We start from the raw sequence: 17,247 nt of genomic DNA on the forward strand, positions 1-17,247 counted from the left end.
ATTCCGAGGAACTAGTGTTTGGGGTTTCAAAACGTCAATTTTTTTTTTAAACGGATCGATCGATAAATATATGTCCAAAAACGCATCGATCGATCACTAGTTCGTCGGAATTTCCTCGGAATTTTGTAAAATCCCTATAATATTTCCTCGGAATTCATCGGTTTTTTCCGAGGAACACATTTTTCCTCGGAATTTCCTCGGAATATTCTGACGGATTGATATTTCCTCGGAATTCCGTCGGTATATTCCGAGGAAACCCAAATTTTGGGTTTCCTCGGAATTTCCTCAGAAATTCCTCGGGAAATTCCGAGGATTTCATTTTCCGTCGGAATGTCCGTCAGAATACCGTTGTTTTCTTATAGTGTAAATCTTAACCGGTCACGTATAAATTAGTAACCTGGTGGCTGAGTCTAAAATTTAGTAGGAGGGTAAATCCAAGTCGGTTCAGTTTCTGAATCTACGAACCCTCTGTAGGATCATAAATGGTCCTGAATTATGAAGTTAAAGGATCTCGTGGATTTTTGGTCCTGAACTCTCTGTAGGATCACAAACTTAAACGACGGAAATTTTGGTCGCTTGAAGCAAAAGAAACAGATTCGTGGATTTGGAAAACTCTCCTATCCCTCCGACCTCTAGCGAGTCAGATGTTGAGTTGTAGAGTAGGAGACGGAAGGAGAATCAGTTTCTGGTATGATAATTGGTCTATTCACGGTCCTCTAATTCGCTTCATTGGCTTAAATGGACCTCTCTTAATGGGTATCTAGGATCAATCAACCGTTTCTGAAGCGCTGTTGGTAAGGGACTGGCAGGCTCCTTCTCGAACTCGGAATCAAAATGTATCCCTAGTAAGGGAAACGCTTAGGGATTGGCCTCATCAAGCTGTTCCATCTGAACCAGATATATTCATGTGGAGTCCTTCGAACAGTTCCAGTGGTAGTTTCTCTACAAATAAAACTTGGGAATTTCTTAGGTCAAGGGCTGAGACAAAGGAATGGTCACAGGTGGTGTGGTTCAAGAGCATGGTTCCAAAACATGCTTTTAATTTCTGGGTGGCTAATCTCAATAGGCTCCCACTAAATGAGCGTTTGCATTAGTGGGGTTTGATGGACTCAGGACTTTGTACCCTATGTTCCACTGACCAAGAATCAAGAGATCATATGTTCCTAAAATGCATGTTCGCAGCAGACGTTTGGGACCGCGTTAAACAGAAACTTGGCTCCCCAGGGATTCGAATTACATCATGGAATGACTTGATTGAATGGCTTCTTTCGAGGACTGGATCAGCATGGCGAAGATATCTCAGGAAAATTGTGTGCCAAACAGCAGTCTACCTCATTTGGAAGGAGAGAAATGACAGGAAACATGGGAGGCTTCCTTCAACGTCCATTGTCTTATTCAACAAAATTGACAGGACAACGAAGGACACTCTACTAGCAAGAAGACATAACAAAGGGTGTGGGAACCTGCTCTTTCTGTGGTTTTCTTATAGCTAACTCTAGTTGAATTTGGTTGTTCCAATCATATAGCTTCTCACTGGTTTTTCATTTTTTTTTGGCCATAGAAGCTCCCTGCTTTTGCAGCTGATGTAACCAATTTTCTTTTGGTAATATAATTTACGGTTTATCAAAAAAGAAAAATAAACAAAAAAGTTAAAGGATCTCTTACATGTTTTATATTCTCAGTCTCTCAGCCAGCCTTTATGTTTTACAAGACGTAAACCCTAACTCTCTAAACAATAAGGATCTCTTATTATGCACACAAAGAACAAGACGGCGTTTGTGATGATCAGAGATAAATATATGATTAATGTGACTTTATATGCTATTTCTAAAAAGAAACCACGTGCTTGAAATGCAAAATGGCTTCTTCGGGTCCAAGCCCATTTATAAGAATACCAACAGAAGTTGCTAAACTGAGACCTTTGTCAAGTGTAGTAGCTCTCATATCGTTAACAAATTGTATGTCTCTCCCTCTGCACTATACAGTGACTGGGGTCACGGGGCTTATTCATATACCAACCCCTTAAAGGCCCATTAAGTTTTTTATTGTATATTGTAGACGGACGATAAGAAAACTAAGAGCATCATTAACCTTAGAACCCCTAATTTTTTTAATAGTAAATGTTACTTAAAAATTTAGTTAAAATATACCAACATTTATATGCTTCAATGCTAGTCTCTTAATTAAGGGTTTTAAAAAAATATTATTTGGTTTATATAGAGAATGATTGACCCTTTATATAGAGAAGGAGATAAGAAAATATGACTTTATATAGAGAATGAAAGAACAAAAAAATTTGTGATCAAATTGTTTGGTTTTACCAAAACTTAATATAGAGAAGATTACAAGACTACAAGCTCCCGTGACACATGAATACACAAGACTACAAGCTTACTACGATGTTCAGAACAACGATGTTCACAAACCACATTCAACACTAACACTAACCATATATCTAACACCAACCAACATCAAGACATGTTCATTTAAGAGTGAGCTGTAAGGGAGAGAACGAACCTGGTGACATGGTGATCAACTTTTTAGTCGGAGGGATTACATAATCATCATTGTCTCTCTTCCCTGCAGAAGAAACCTGCGGCTTGCTCCTTGAAAACTTCCTCTTATTACCTTCATCGATAACCCCTAAAGCATGCTCTCTAACCTGAGGCATGAACCGCTATATTGAACCTTGATCTATCATCGTGACCCTAAGTTGAAACCCATCAAACAAACAAAAAACAGAGAGATTATCTATAAAGCATATATACACCTAGTTTCTAACCTCATATAGGAGCATCAAGTGTCAGCTCCTTCATCATGGCTATACCTTTCAGGAGTCGTTCTTGAACTCTTTCTATGTCCTGAAACAACCAGAAAAACCTCAAAATCAAATAAACTTAGAACACTAACAGAGAACAATGGACTTTCACTTAATCGGATACCTCCGCGCCATCTTGCTTCTCGATTCATGTCTATGAATTACAGACAGTGACACTCATGACATCATGGCCTCTGTCTCCATTGCAGAGCTCCGTGAGATGAGGCCCCTAAATGCTTCTAGTACCATAGGGTAGCGACATGAATAGCTGAAATCCAGATAACTTTACAAAATTAAAAAACAGATGCATAGCAGGAGATGAAAACTGAAAGCTGCAGGAAGGGTACAAAACACACATATAATAGAAGCCACAATCATAGGCATAACCTTCACTCGAAGTCAACGAAGGGTCAGAGAATAAGAATCAAACACGTTTCAGAAACCAATTCAGAGCATAAAAACAATGACTTTGAAGTTTATATTTCTTCTTCTTCTGATCTACTGGAGACAATGAAATAGAGGTGACCAGTGGTGGTTATGACGAGCGTGGCGGTGGTGGTGAAGACGGATCTAAGAAACGATGGTGGCGGTGACTGAGGGTTTGAGATTCGGAGGGCTTTAGTAGAGAAGGAAGTGAGAAGGTATCTGAGAGGTTGGCGATGTCTTTGCTTTTTTCAGAGAAATAATCAATTGGGAAAGACACAAGAGGAAGAGATAGAGACAGGGAGAGGAAGAGAAGAGAAGAGACGGTTCTTCCAACTCCTAATTAAGAAACTTTTCTTGGATTAATTGCAATTTAAAAAAAAAACACATCTAAGAGTCTTTGGATAATGATGCTGTAAAAGTTTGAGAGGGAAAGAGGATCAGTGGATGTGACATGTGTGATAACAAAATAACAAAAATTGGCAACTATTGAAAAAATATAATTTATCTCTTTTTGTATCTTTTTATCTTTCACAGTTCACACCAGGTTTAAAAACAGTTAAAAGTGACAACACTTGACAAAAAAATATCTAGCAGATACTTATACAGAAACTGTTTTTATTGCTGAGCCAACAAATTTTTTTGGTGGGAAACTGGGAATATATTGTTGCTCAATCAAGCGAAGAGATATTATATGGATTCTCCAATATAATCCAGAGGGCCCGCGGCTATCACCAAAGACGTTGAAACATCCACTAAAGTACAATGTCTAGTTGTTCTGAAAATGAAATGATAATTTTATAAATCATATGGTCTTAGACTTTGAAGTTTTTTTTTTTGAAAAAATCTTAGACTTTGAAGTTCGTCATCATTTTTAGGCACTTCATTATTTGTTACTTACAACGATACCACGTTATGTATGTTTGTCTCTACTGAGATTTCTGTACGTATAAACATAGATAAAGTAATATTGTTTCACACGTCTACGTGATTATTAATCGTAATTGCGTAATTATTCAGTAAAGTTAAAAGAAACTTGAAACATAAATCACTTTATGCTTTGTAGATATTTTTAATTAAAAAGTGGAGGTCAAAAGGTAGCTGAATGTTTTCGTTGAAAAACATCAATCAAATACTAACAACACATTCTGGTTAATATAAACCATGGGGTGTTGCTTAAAAAAAGGTAATATAAACCATTTTCAAACCAGACCTTAGACTAAAACATTATCGTATAGTTATGACCCGATTAAATAACAAAATTAGCTCAACATATGTAAAATCTTTTTGTCTTTGCAACACAGTGTTTCCAGACCAGTCATTAGACATACTATCGCATAATTCTATTTAAGGACCGATTAAATTATAAAATCAGCTCAGCATGTCATTTTACTGATGTTGAAATCTTTTATATATATATGCAGCAGGTGCTTTTCTTAGTCTCAACGGTTAAAACGTCACGATCCAATTGCGTGTAGCCACGTAAGCAGGCGTACCATAAGCCACCTGTTACGCTATACACCTGATTACTACCGACATAGAAGGAAAGCTAACGGAATATGCTTCTTCTATAAATCATACATCATCTTTCATCATCTCTTTTTCTCCCGGAGAGAATCATCCTTTAAAGAAAGAAGAGGAAACAGAGCAATATTAATCTTCTTCTTTCAATACAATGGCTCTTGCGTTGCCATTGGTCGTCCTCGTGTTTTGGTTATTAACAGGGACTGAATCAACGAGCTTCATTATGGAGAACAAATGCGAGTACACAGTCTGGCCGGGACTTCTCTCCAACGCCGGAGTTCCACCACTTCCGACGACTGGCTTCACTCTCCAAAAAGGCGAACAGCGAACCATCACCGCCCCAGCTTCATGGGGCGGACGGTTCTGGGGACGTACACTCTGCTCCACCGACACCGCCGGAAAATTCACCTGCGCCACCGGAGACTGCGGCTCCGGGACCCTCGAATGCTCCGGCTCCGGCGCCACGCCGCCCGCCACCCTGGCCGAGTTCACGCTCGACGGTTCCGGCGGTCTCGACTTCTACGACGTCAGCCTCGTCGACGGCTACAACGTCCCGATGCTCGTCGTCCCGCAGGGAGGCTCGGGGCAGAACTGCAGCAGCACGGGCTGCGTCGTGGATCTGAACGGGTCGTGTCCTTCGGAGCTGAGGGTGACGAGCGTCGACGGGGTGAGACAGTCCATGGGTTGTAAAAGCGCGTGCGAGGCGTTTAGGACGCCGGAGTATTGCTGCAGCGGCGCGTTTGGGACGCCTGACACGTGTAAACCGTCGGAGTATTCGTTGGTGTTTAAAAGCGCGTGTCCACGTGCGTACAGCTACGCTTACGATGATCAGAGCAGTACCTTCACATGCGCTAAGTCCCCGAACTACGTCATCACCTTCTGTCCTGCTCCGAACACGAGGTAAAAATTCCTTTTATACGCTTGGTGTCTTATTACTATGTGAACATTAGGTTCTGTCGGGGAGGGTATTTCCGTCAAATATAACCAGTAATTTATATTATCTATACTGTTACACCATTAAGCATGAGTTAGTAGTACCTATGATTAATACGGAATTCTTAAAATATTGTTCTAACTTCAACTAAGAACGCTGTCCTAAGACTCCGGGTTAATCATGCTTTTAGTACCTTTCAGGAGATTAGTTTTCTCAAAATAGAACAGACTTCATATTTACTACATTGACATTTAATGAATCATTGAATAACCTTTTGCGTACCTTGCTATCGAAGTCACTTATGTTTTGTCAGATTTTTTTCCTGTCATTTATTGTGCCAGCGTAAATCAGAACCTAAATATTCTTTTGCTTTCTACTGCAAAAAGAAAATAGATGGGTGTTCATTACGATTTTTTATCGATTTATTTTAATATATTTTCCCAACATTATTTTAATTTTTTATCCGGCATGGGCATCGGGCATATAGTTGATTTATTGGGACGTGGATACATAACGGCCATCAACAATTTTTTAATACATCTCCAATGCAAAGGAGACATGTAGCAGAGCACTTAATATATTTACTTTTTTTTTTAATTTACCTAACGCAAGTTTTTTCTTTTTGGCCGTCGCAGTCAAAAATCATCTCAAGATCAGAGCCCAAACTCGAAACCTACTACACCACCTGGGACGTCGACAACTCCAACAGGAGGAAGTACGACGTGGACGCCGGAAGATACATCGATGATATACGAAGGAGCTCTGGATCAGAGCAAAGCATCACCGTCGTCGTATCGTCTTTCGTTATATGGAATCACAGTGACACTCGCGCTGGCCTTTTGTCGGATGTGGTGGCTCTTTTGACCTAACTTTTATTTTGTTCCCGCGGTAAACACTGAATCAGGACAGTGTGGGCCCTCACCAAAGCCTTATCTCTTCCCGGCCCATGTGACCTTTTTTACTTTGAACGACGTCGGATTGAGTCAGAGTTGAAAAAAGTTGCAGTGAAAAGCTCCTTGCCCAAACTACAAAAGATTCTTGTTTTTGGTGAGGAACATGTGGGCAAAGAAAGTGGGCTGCTTGTGGACTTCAAAAAAGACGGGAATCATATTTGTTTAATCTTTAATAAAACTATTATTTAGGAATTATAATGTACACTGTTATAAGGTAATCTATAAAATTTAAGTTGATATATTGGAGAAATGGGGGAATATTTCATTTGTTTGTTATCTAGTGATCCGCGTTGGCCATTTGAAACATTGAGATGAATAATTTACTCTTATTATATTCATGTGTGTTTTGTTCCCGTCTCTACATTAATAAACTGACTTTCTAAGCGCATGATAGCCATAAGAAATTCATAGATTCTCTGTTATTAATGGAAAAGTAATCATAGAAATATAAAGTGATGTGGTAACCACTAGCTGAGAAAGAGATTAAATAGATAATATATTAGATTAAGGGTGAGTTGATGATGATGAGGCCTTTGGTAGTGGGAGTGGGAAACTTATTAAATATAACCAAGTGTCCATTTCACTGCATATAATTTGACAAAAATATCCATATGAGTAAAGCCATCAGGGAATGAATATATGTACACACGCTTTAGGGCATCTCACCATTACCAAATTCTACACCAAATAATTATTTTATATTATTAACTTTTTAATTTTGATAATATAATACATAAAATTGTTTATGATTAATTATATTTATCACATATAAATTTATATTTATTCAGTAAAATTCAGTAATTTTATCTTTTCTTTTATTTCTATATTTTATTTTTATTTTAATTAATTTGTATACTTTATTAATGAGTCGAGATGAAACTTTTATATATTTAAAATGAAAATAATTTATATTTTGTTACAATTTAATGTAACTGATAACTCATTATTATATTATTAATTAAAATATAAATACAATATTATTTTAATGTTTTAGTAATATAAAAATAAAATAAAAATACAATATATAGGATATATTCATTTTAACTCTAAGATAAAACTAATCCATCTATAACTAAATACAAATTAAGTAATAAAATATATTATTTTAATATTTGTGTGATGAATAGTATTACATCAAATTTGATCTAACACTATTTACTCTAAACCAAATTTGATGAGATAGCGTAATTTTTGATGTCCTACTGGAAATAATATTATATCAAATTTGGAGTTTTAATGTTCCATTGGAGTTTGCTTAGTAAATTTATTATTAAGATAAAATGACAAGATGGGTCAAGACTAAAGCCCAGTTTTGATTGGCAGGGGCCAATACAACCATTGTCGATCCCGTGAAAGTTGGAAGAATTTTATTTGTTATCGTAGGGCCGGGAACAGTGTCATTTCATACCCAATGTATCGCTATATGTTCAATTCGACTTATATGACTGTGTAAAAATATACATTTACTTTCGAAAATTCAGATAACATACATGTAGTTTATTTTTTGGAAAAATCATACAAAGTCGCAACATCAGCTGCCACATCTTCTAATTTGGCTGACGAAGATGCTATGTGTACAGTTTTCTTTTAATATAAAAAACAAAATAGTCATTTTACGAAAACAATTTCTAGAAAATATCAAATTTTTATAAATTTTTGTTATTTAATAAAAAATTAAATTAACAAAAAAATTAAATAATAAAATTTTAATCTTATATAAGAAATATATTCGTAAATATTTCGATTCTATCACAACATCGTTTTTATAAGAGTTATATATGTGTTGTAATGATTCAAATTCAATGCTAGTGTTGTAGTCATATTACTCTCGACAAATCATAGTTATGTTCTCTATATTTAAAAAAAATAGATTAGCATATCATAAATTCTTTTAATGTAAACACAACCATGACTAATCGAGAGTAATACGACTACAACACTAACATTGAATTTGAATCATTACAACATAGATGTGTAAAGACGATATTATGATAGGATTGAAACATTTATGAATATATCTCTGTACATAAGATTAAAATTTTATTATTTAATTAATTTTTGATTATTTTACTAAATATTAAAATTTATAAAATTCTAAAGTTTGTAAAAAATATTTTTATAAAACGACTATTTTGTTTAATTAATTTTTCTAAAAAAAATTGTACATTTAGCATCTCCATTAGAAAATTAGCTTACATAATATCCATTTGAGCAATATTAGATGACATGACTGATGACGAGGCGACTGACATATGATTTCGCCAGAAAATAAATAATAGATATGTTATATAAAATTTTCAAAAATATAAGAATGTTTTTGATATAAGTCGGATATTACTTGTATTGGGTATGAAATGAATGTTTTTCCACATTATAAATGATTATAACATGCGTGAATGTCTTAAATGACCATGTCAATGACATGCGTGGCCAGTCTCACGACTGCTTCCCTTCCACATACGGCGTCTTTTACACGAGGGTACCAGCATACCCCAGACTTCCAGAGTCATCTCTCACCCAAAGGGTGTTTCCGTGATTTTCAAATTATCTAATGGCGTTATCCGACGCGGTTCTCGAAAACCTCGCGACGATTTACGTGGCCGTGATCATCGTCATCAAACTGTACGGGTTGGTCTCTGGAACGAGCTTCAGCGCTGGATTCATCTTCGTCGTTTCGGTTACGGCCGTCGGAGTTTTGTTTGGGGTTGCGCTTGCCTGGGATGTGACTCGCAGAGCTGCGGATGCGGATGCGGTTTCCCGGTACCATCGCGTTAGTGTTGAGGATCTTAGCCACCGTCACAGTCACGACGGTGGTGGAATTTGTAAAGGAGGGATTTGCTGGCACTGGGTTGCAGTTCGGTCTCCGGCTTCTCAGGTTCGGTTTAGGCTTCCCCAACACATTCCTTATGGCGCTTTTTGAATGTTTCCCCTTTTTTTGTTAGTTCTGTGTCATTATATATATTATTGTATTGATATGTTGTGAAATGTTATAGTGATGATGATAAATGTTCTTGTTTTGTAATGAAAAGTGATTTTGAATATAACAGCGGCAGTGTTAAAGGATTTGAGTATAAATTGTATATGATTGTTAATGTAAAGACTAAAGCACATGCAACGACTGTAATAAAGAACATGACAATTTACATTTACAAAAGAAAAGGTACATGACAACTTGTATGTTAAGATGTCGAGTTAGATATTGGTAGAATCTAGCAGATGAAGATTTGTTTTGTGAAAAGAAGAAAATGGAGTGGATCTACTAGACACATGTTTATCTTCTCTTGTGAAAAGAAGAAAATGGAGTGAACACTACCTTCTTGGTTTTTATTTCTATAGATTTGTCAGTTTCTTTAGTTACACAACTTCATCTCAAAGAAGAAATAGCTAAAGTTTCAAAGCCATCATCAATAAGCATACGAATCACATTACAGAGAGTAGATAAAAAACACATAATAGGCAATATACAAATCGATCACACAACAAATATACATACATACAACTCGAAGGTAATTTAAAAACCATATATGTTCACTTAGAGAAACACCACAACAAAATATTATCATCATTACACACAAAACACATTATTTTTTCATTAATCTTAGATTTGGTCAGAAGGCGATCAAGTTAGTGACGGACTTGGGAGGGTTAGTGAGCATGTGCACAACTTCCCTCATCGTCGGCCTTGTCGCTGCCTCATCCTCCACACACATCATCGCTATCTTGAACACGTGAATCACACTAGTCAACGGGTAACCAGTCAACCTCTGGTCAACGATCGCAACAACAGTAGCTGCATCCGACGGCTGAGGTATCTCACCCTCCGTGTTCCTCACCCACCTCACTATATCCACTCCTTCCCCAAACTCACCAACCGGTTTCTTCCCAGCTATCAGCTCCAATAACACCACTCCAAAACTATACACATCACTCTTCTCATCCACTTTGAGAGTGTAAGCATACTCTATCAAAACCAAAACAAACAATAGTTAGTTTTATAAATATTATTTGTTATTTAAAACATGTTTAAACTAACCTGGAGCGATGTATCCATAGGACCCAGCTATTGAAGACATACACTCAGAAGCAGCACCGTCCACTAAGAACTTAGCAAGCCCAAAATCAGCAACATGGGCCTCAAAATCAGAGTCCAGAAGAATGTTATTGGACTTAACGTCTCTATGCAAGATCAACGGCGAACAGTCATGATGAAGATAACACAGTCCTTTCGCCGCTTCAAGGGCTACTCTGTGCCTCGTCTCCCACTGAAGATGACCTCCTTTAGACCCGTGCAAAAGCTCGCCGAGGCTCCCGTTAGGCATGTACTCGTAGAGAAGCAGGTTCGTGTCCTTGTTCGCCACGTATCCAAATAGTCTAACTATATGACGGTGGCGGATTCTCCCTAGAGTTTGTATCTCCGCCGTGAATCCGTGATCGCTCCTCCCTGTTCCGCGTCCCACCAAGCGTTTGATCGCGACGTCGACGTTGTTCGGCATGGATCCGCGGTAGACGATCCCCGCTCCGCCTTTCCCGATTATGTTCTCCTCTTGGAGGCACTCGAGGACGTCTTCCGCTTTGAAATCGAGCCGCTGGAAGGCGGTTAGCTTCCACGAGAGGGATCTCTCGTGCTTCTTCTTGTTCATCTGACGAATCGCGACGCTGATGAGGATCAGCGCCGTGACCGCTGCGATTATCGTGATGGCGATCCTCGACGGCGAGAACAGCGCCGTGTGGATGCGATCGGAGGTTTGGCCGGGACGCGTTAGGCACGAGACGTGGCGAGGGAGGCAGAGGTAAGGGTTTCCGGCGAAGGAAGTGTCGTTGAAGACTAGGAACTGGCCGCCGAGTGGGACTCTCCCCGAGAGGTCGTTGAAGGAGAGATCGAGAGTGGTTAAGCTCGTCATCTTCCCGATTCCGATCGGGATCGAGCCGGTGAGTTGATTCCCGGAGAGATTGAGAGTTCCTAAGTTAATCACGTCGTGGATGTCTTTCGGGATATCGCCGCCGATTCGGTTACGGCTGAGATCGACGGAGATTAAGGAAGTGCATCGCGAGATCGAGTCAGGGATGTCGCCGGTGAGGTTGTTAGCACTCGTGTTGATCTTAGTGAGATGCTTTAACTCGAAAACTTCTCTCGGAATATTCCCGCTAAACCGGTTCCGGTCTAAGAATAAATCCTGTAGATTTTTAAAATTACCGATAGCCGGGGGGATTAAACCGGTAAACCAATTGTTAGATAAGTAGATATGATCGAGAACGTCGCCTGACATCTCCCCCGGAAGATCTCCGGAGAAGAAGTTATCGGTGAGCTCGATGATCGTAACGAGCGGTAGATTGAATAATCCCTCCGGAACCGTACCGTTGAGGAGATTCTTGACGATTCGGATCTTGTTTAGCGATTTGCATTGACCTAGCTTCTCAGGGATGGAGCCGAAGAAGAAGTTGTTGGAGAGCACCAGCGTCTCCAGCTTCCCGCCTCTGCACAAATCCACGGGGATGAGTCCGGTGAGATGGTTATCAGAGACGTCGAGCTTTTTCAGATTCCCGTTCCGGCCGAGATTCGCCGGTAGCTCTAGCGTGAAGTTGTTCTCCCACACCTGGAGGACTTGGAGGTTCGGCATGTCTCCGATGAACTCAGGTATGGGCCCGTGGAGATTGTTTCGGAAGAGGTTGATGAGAGTGATGTTTGCTAAGGAGATGAAGCTCTGAGGAATCTCTCCGGTTAGCTGGTTTATTGAGAGGTCTAGAGATTTTAAGCTGATTAAACCGGAGAGTTCGGGTGGGATGTTTCCGGTTAAGTTGTTGATGTGGAGAAACAAAGTGTGCAAATGTTTTAGATTACTCAGAGTCGTCGGAATCTCTCCCGTGAGTGTACAGCTCGCCATGTCGAGAACCTCTAGGTTTGTCAATTCACCGAACTCCGGCGGTACGCCGCCGGTGTAGCTGTTGAAGTAGCCGACGTACATTTCTTTAAGATTCTTGAGGCGTGACAAGAACGCCGGAGATTCGCCGGAGAGTCCGGCTCCGTTGAGGCCGAGATACTCCAAGCTCTGGATATCTCCGTAACTCTCCGGGATCTCTCCGGTTAAGAAGTTTCCTCCGAGAGAGAGGTGTCTCAGCTTCTTGAGCCCGGGGATCTCCGGCGGTAGTGGGCCTGTGAAGTTGTTGTTGTACGCGTCGAGGACTTCGAGGTCGACCATGGGAGTGAGAATCTCTCCGGGGAAGGTTCCGTTGAGGTTCACGTTGTTGGAGATGTTGAGAACCTTTAGAGAAGTGAGACTCTTCATCTCCAACGGGAGCATACCGGAGAAATTATTAGCAGCTAACGTCAGATTCACGAGACGGTCCAGCATCCCAATCTCCGGGGAGATGGTTCCGAAGAGAGGAGTGAAAGAGACGTTGAGGGAGATGACACGAGCGTCGCCGTCGCAGGAAACGCCGGAGAAAGAACAGTGAGCTGAGGGAGAAGTGGAGTGAACCCAGTCGTGGAGGCCGTGGCCGTTGGGGCCGACCATGGAGGATTTGAGGGTGAGGAGATGGTCCATGTCAGTGGAAGCGAAGCATGGTGAGAAAGACAGAAGCAAAATCGAGATAACGTAATGAAGATGGAGAAACAGAAGGTGAGTTTTCAAAAGTCTCATCTCCATTTTTTTTTTCTTTAAAGCTGTCTTCTCAGAGAGAATAAGAAGTTAGCGTGACTCTTAGGCGATAGGACTGAGTACATATAGATATATGAACAATCACCACAACGGCATATTATGAAGAGGATGAAGAAGAGAATCGTAGTGGTACTGTTCTAAAATACCTCTAGACTTTCAGAGAGAATATTATTACTTTTTAATCTTTTTTCATATGACTTTGAATGAGAGAATAAACATACCACTAGAAATAATGCGCCGAATAAAAACTTTTTTTCTCCGATGTATCTTGTAATTTTTGTGATGGTTACTCTCTATCGAGTTAGATTTATGAAATTATCAATTCGGATATAAACGGGTAAAAGGACATCCAGCTTGTAGATACGAACTACGACTTGTGGTCGATGTAGTGTCGGTCCTTCATTGGCTTTATATGTCACATACTTCAAATTCCATTTTTTGTTAAGGCGCTCAAATAATAAATTTATTTGGAATTATTCCGAGTAATAATCACAATATATATTAGTTTCGTCTTGAATGTCATTTAATCATGTGATATTTAGAGAATCTATGATATTTTTGGGGTAACAATGATCTATTCAATTAAAACATCAACAAACCTATTGATCTGTGTACTCCAATTATTTTAACACAATTATTAAATTTTCTTATTAATTATTTTAAAAAAATATTATACAAAAAGAAAACACATGACTAAAAATCATAAATATAAAAATAAATTTTTTTAAAAAATGTAAAAAAAAAAAAATACCCGCCCGAATCTAGTTTGTGCTTAAATTGTAATGCGAACCCATAATCCACTGCTATATGTGCAGAGTCAACATACACTTTAAAGAAACTTTTACCATAGTCTTTTTACAGTTTTTACGGACAAAGTTATTTGGTTAGTAGCCGCCACTACACTAGACATGGAAAACCGGGAAACGTCGTGATCGTTTTCTTTCCTCTGTTAAATCTTCTGACACGATGTAAATCGAGAAAGTTTATCTTTTTGGCTATATATATCAAAATAAATGGATATCTTCACGGCGTTTAAAATGTAACGGGACAAAGAAAACGCTATTACAATGTCTATGATCTGAACTGACCGTTAATAGATGATAGACAGACTTAACTTCACGTTCCCTGGCTATAGCTGCTGTGGTTTCTTTCTTCTTATCGCCGTCTTGTCATCCCAACCAGTTTAATCCGACGACGTTTCGTTCTCATCGTCACGTGATAAGGAAAATGGAAAATATATTTAAAAAACTTAAAAAGACAAAAAAGGGAGTTAATGGGCTTATTAAGTAGGGCCTAGTTATTAAATGGCCCGTATAAAAGATTGTCTGTGTCCTTTCCAAAAGAGACAAATCTGCCCCTTCTATTTTGGCTTCAATCTAATAGTCAACGCTCCTTTTCTTGTCTCTGTCTACACTCACTCTTCTGGTAGACCTTCTTCTGCTGTGCTTCAGGGTCCCCACGTTCTGTTTTCTTTACCTTTGGTTTTGCAAACCTCTCTGACTTTACCCTTATCTTCTCTCTTGTAATAAAAAAAGACTGTTGTTTTTACCTTCTGGAAATCGTTGATATGGTAATAAGCTCGAATATGTGGAAATAATTCGGATTTTCTTACAGTTTTAGTTGTTAACAATGGCTAATCATAAATAAATCGTAGTGGAAACGTTCGAATATCACACTTATTAGATCTTTATTAGAACAAATAATCTGTCATTAGTTTAGAAACTCTGAAAGCTCTAGCGACTTTGACATATCTAGTCTGTCAATGGCCAAACACTGAAATGAGTTGATGAATCAACAACTATTTGATCGCGATTAGTAATCGTGTGATGATAACAAAACAAAGAACGAAATATATATATCGCTGATCGTATGCTAATGTCCACAACAACATAACAAAGCTTTTGCTAGAGATAAATCGAATAGCAAATGTGTATCTTACTTAATATTATACTATCGTTGATACACATTTTCAAGTGTTTCCATTTGTTTTTCGTAGCTTTTACAGATTTTAAGAACTTTACGATTTTGATCCGCGAGATATCCAATTTATTTCCAATATTCTTTTTTTAGTTACAAAAGCCATGTTATAGTTTATACAAGTTTTATGCAGAATCGATTCTGCCAGAATTAAAATGTATTCTCTCAACATTTGTAACATAAAAGCTAATGATATTCGTAAATTATTGGTTTCCGGTTATACAAGCACTACCGTTTTTGGCGAATATATCTTCACCCCGCTAACAATAGTTTACACGATTAAATATCAAGAGGAGCTTTACCAACAAAGGGCCTTTGATTTGTTGAGAAATCCATACACTTGGGGTTGACATAGACACACATATACACTTGGGGACCAATGTTCTACATATATGCGGCATATTGGTATAAAGGCCCTTTCCTAAATGGCGCAGCGAATTTCTCATTTTATATGATGTTGTGTATTCTCTTTTGGATTTGATCTTGATGCATTAAATTTAAGAAAGTAAACGCTATACATACCGAACAACATAAATATATGCTTTCACGTGTTATTTTTGGTTAATTAATACTGTTGACCGGTTCAACTGGATTGGACACGGTTTACACAATCAGAGCCACCGGTACTGTCTTGAACCAAGGGAGATGTCAATATGCGATGAAGAAGAGAAGCATCTTTTTTCTGATTCGCTGAAAATGCCCAAACTTGTGTGCTTTGGGGAATAAAGGTTTAGGTTCTCTTCAGCAGAAAAGGAGCTTTCCTTAGTAATTAGAAATTTTTCTTTATGTAGAGAGGAATATGAACTTTGGGCATTTTCTGATATAACATGACAATACACTTAGGAGCATAATGTAAGACATTTATCATTAATGATCTATGGTGAATGTCTGAATGAACTTTAGGCTAGCTTCTAGATGAATGCTAATTAATAAATTTGTGAAACTAATTATAAGAAAGAGAAACATGATTAGGTTCTAGAAGCTGGGGTCGTATTTTCCAAAGAATTCTGGAGTTGCATTTCCAATGTACAATTTGCATCATATGCTACTTTTCACTTGTTGCTTGAAAGTTAATTGCTGTTTAAAAAGTTTGTCTCAAGCAATTTGAAAATCATATGCAACTTGAGGGGATAATAAATCTAAAACGGCTAAGAAAAATCAAGTTTATATAATATTTCTTATGTATTTGAAAGATTGATGTTTTAAATTTTATCATACGTTTTTGAAATTATATACATACATACTTTATTTTATTATTTATTTCTCCTTTTCTAATAAAATAATCCCAACACATATTTTAGTTTTCAGTTAAACTACATTAGTTAAAATATAAAATATTAAACTCTTAAATACAAAAAATAAAACATACAAATTTTAAATAAAATAGACGTATTACCATTCAAAATTTACTACAAAATCTAGTAAACGATTTTGGAAGTAAATATCTAGAAAATGATACTCCCTCTATTTCATGATACTTGACGTTTTATAGTAGTGCACAAAGATTAAGAAAATTACATTTTTCAAAAAAAATATTTTAAAAATATAATTTTAAAATCATTTTAAAATCAGTTAACCAATTATAAAATAGATAATAAAATTTAATTGGTTGAACAATTTTCAATAGAGTTAAAAATAAACTTAAAATCTCGAAATTTTATGTAAATTAAAACAAATTATTCTTTCTAAAACATCTTCTATATTAAAACAAAGGGATGATTCATTCGTGATCAGCTTGTTTGTTTCGCATATAATCAACGCACTAATCATTCTGGGATAAACCTTTCAAAAGCAATTATTAAAAGAAACAAATTGAGAGCAATGATGATATAATAAATATAGGTTATTGTCTTGTCAATCAAGTAAATAATTAAACGAAAAGGCAACAGAAGAAGTAGTAGTAGAAGATGATGATGAAGACGAAGACGAAGTTGTGTCACAAGTGTGTCTTACACTATCTGT

The 17,247-nt window shown here is 37.7% G+C and overlaps 3 protein-coding genes and 1 long non-coding RNA gene across 6 annotated transcripts; 2 read left to right on the plus strand and 2 right to left on the minus strand.

Annotated features, from left to right (window-relative positions):
• Nucleotides 1-310: 310 nt before the first annotated feature.
• Nucleotides 311-3,592, minus strand: LOC106297059. 3 transcript variants are annotated; one of them, XR_001261380.1, is made up of 5 exons: nucleotides 3,206-3,592; nucleotides 2,943-3,086; nucleotides 2,783-2,861; nucleotides 2,518-2,662; nucleotides 311-1,972 (listed from the first exon to the last, which is right to left on the minus strand). It is a non-coding gene; the product is annotated as an uncharacterized LOC106297059 (long non-coding RNA). The 3 variants fall into 3 exon arrangements; XR_001261378.1 differs by lacking the exon at nucleotides 311-1,972 and having other exon boundaries at nucleotides 2,253-2,662; XR_001261379.1 differs by lacking the exon at nucleotides 311-1,972 and having other exon boundaries at nucleotides 2,253-2,662; nucleotides 3,175-3,592.
• Nucleotides 3,593-4,827: 1,235 nt separating this feature from the next.
• LOC106300995 (thaumatin-like protein 1b) lies at nucleotides 4,828-6,921 on the plus strand. The gene is made up of 2 exons (XM_013737292.1): nucleotides 4,828-5,665; nucleotides 6,335-6,921. The coding sequence occupies exons 1-2, from the start codon at nucleotides 4,917-4,919 to the stop codon at nucleotides 6,561-6,563; spliced, it is 978 nt and encodes a 325-aa protein (XP_013592746.1). The 5' UTR covers nucleotides 4,828-4,916; the 3' UTR covers nucleotides 6,564-6,921.
• Nucleotides 6,922-9,119: 2,198 nt separating this feature from the next.
• Nucleotides 9,120-9,697, plus strand: LOC106299633. The gene has a single exon (XM_013735692.1). It carries the CDS (start codon nucleotides 9,204-9,206, stop codon nucleotides 9,570-9,572), a length of 369 nt encoding a protein of 122 aa, XP_013591146.1. The 5' UTR covers nucleotides 9,120-9,203; the 3' UTR covers nucleotides 9,573-9,697.
• A 390-nt stretch (nucleotides 9,698-10,087) lies between these two features.
• On the minus strand, nucleotides 10,088-13,578 carry LOC106300159 (receptor protein kinase CLAVATA1). The gene is made up of 2 exons (XM_013736249.1): nucleotides 10,686-13,578; nucleotides 10,088-10,613 (listed from the first exon to the last, which is right to left on the minus strand). The coding sequence occupies exons 1-2, from the start codon at nucleotides 13,294-13,296 to the stop codon at nucleotides 10,261-10,263; spliced, it is 2,964 nt and encodes a 987-aa protein (XP_013591703.1). The 5' UTR covers nucleotides 13,297-13,578; the 3' UTR covers nucleotides 10,088-10,260.
• Between the last annotated feature and the right edge of the window lie 3,669 nt (nucleotides 13,579-17,247).

Source organism: Brassica oleracea, chromosome C6, assembly GCF_000695525.1.
Source record: "Brassica oleracea var. oleracea cultivar TO1000 chromosome C6, BOL, whole genome shotgun sequence".
NCBI lineage: Eukaryota > Viridiplantae > Streptophyta > Magnoliopsida > Brassicales > Brassicaceae > Brassica > Brassica oleracea.

Coding starts and splice junctions, on each gene's coding strand:
- LOC106300159 (XM_013736249.1), bottom strand. CDS start 13,296: ATGGAGATGAGACTTTTGAAAACTCACCTTCTGTTTCTCCATCTTCAT. Junction 10,614..10,685: donor CTATGGATACATCGCTCCAG/GTTAGTTTAAAC, acceptor TGGTTTTGATAG/AGTATGCTTACACTCTCAAA.
- LOC106300995 (XM_013737292.1), top strand. CDS start 4,917: ATGGCTCTTGCGTTGCCATTGGTCGTCCTCGTGTTTTGGTTATTAACA. Junction 5,666..6,334: donor TGTCCTGCTCCGAACACGAG/GTAAAAATTCCT, acceptor TGGCCGTCGCAG/TCAAAAATCATCTCAAGATC.
- LOC106299633 (XM_013735692.1), top strand. CDS start 9,204: ATGGCGTTATCCGACGCGGTTCTCGAAAACCTCGCGACGATTTACGTG.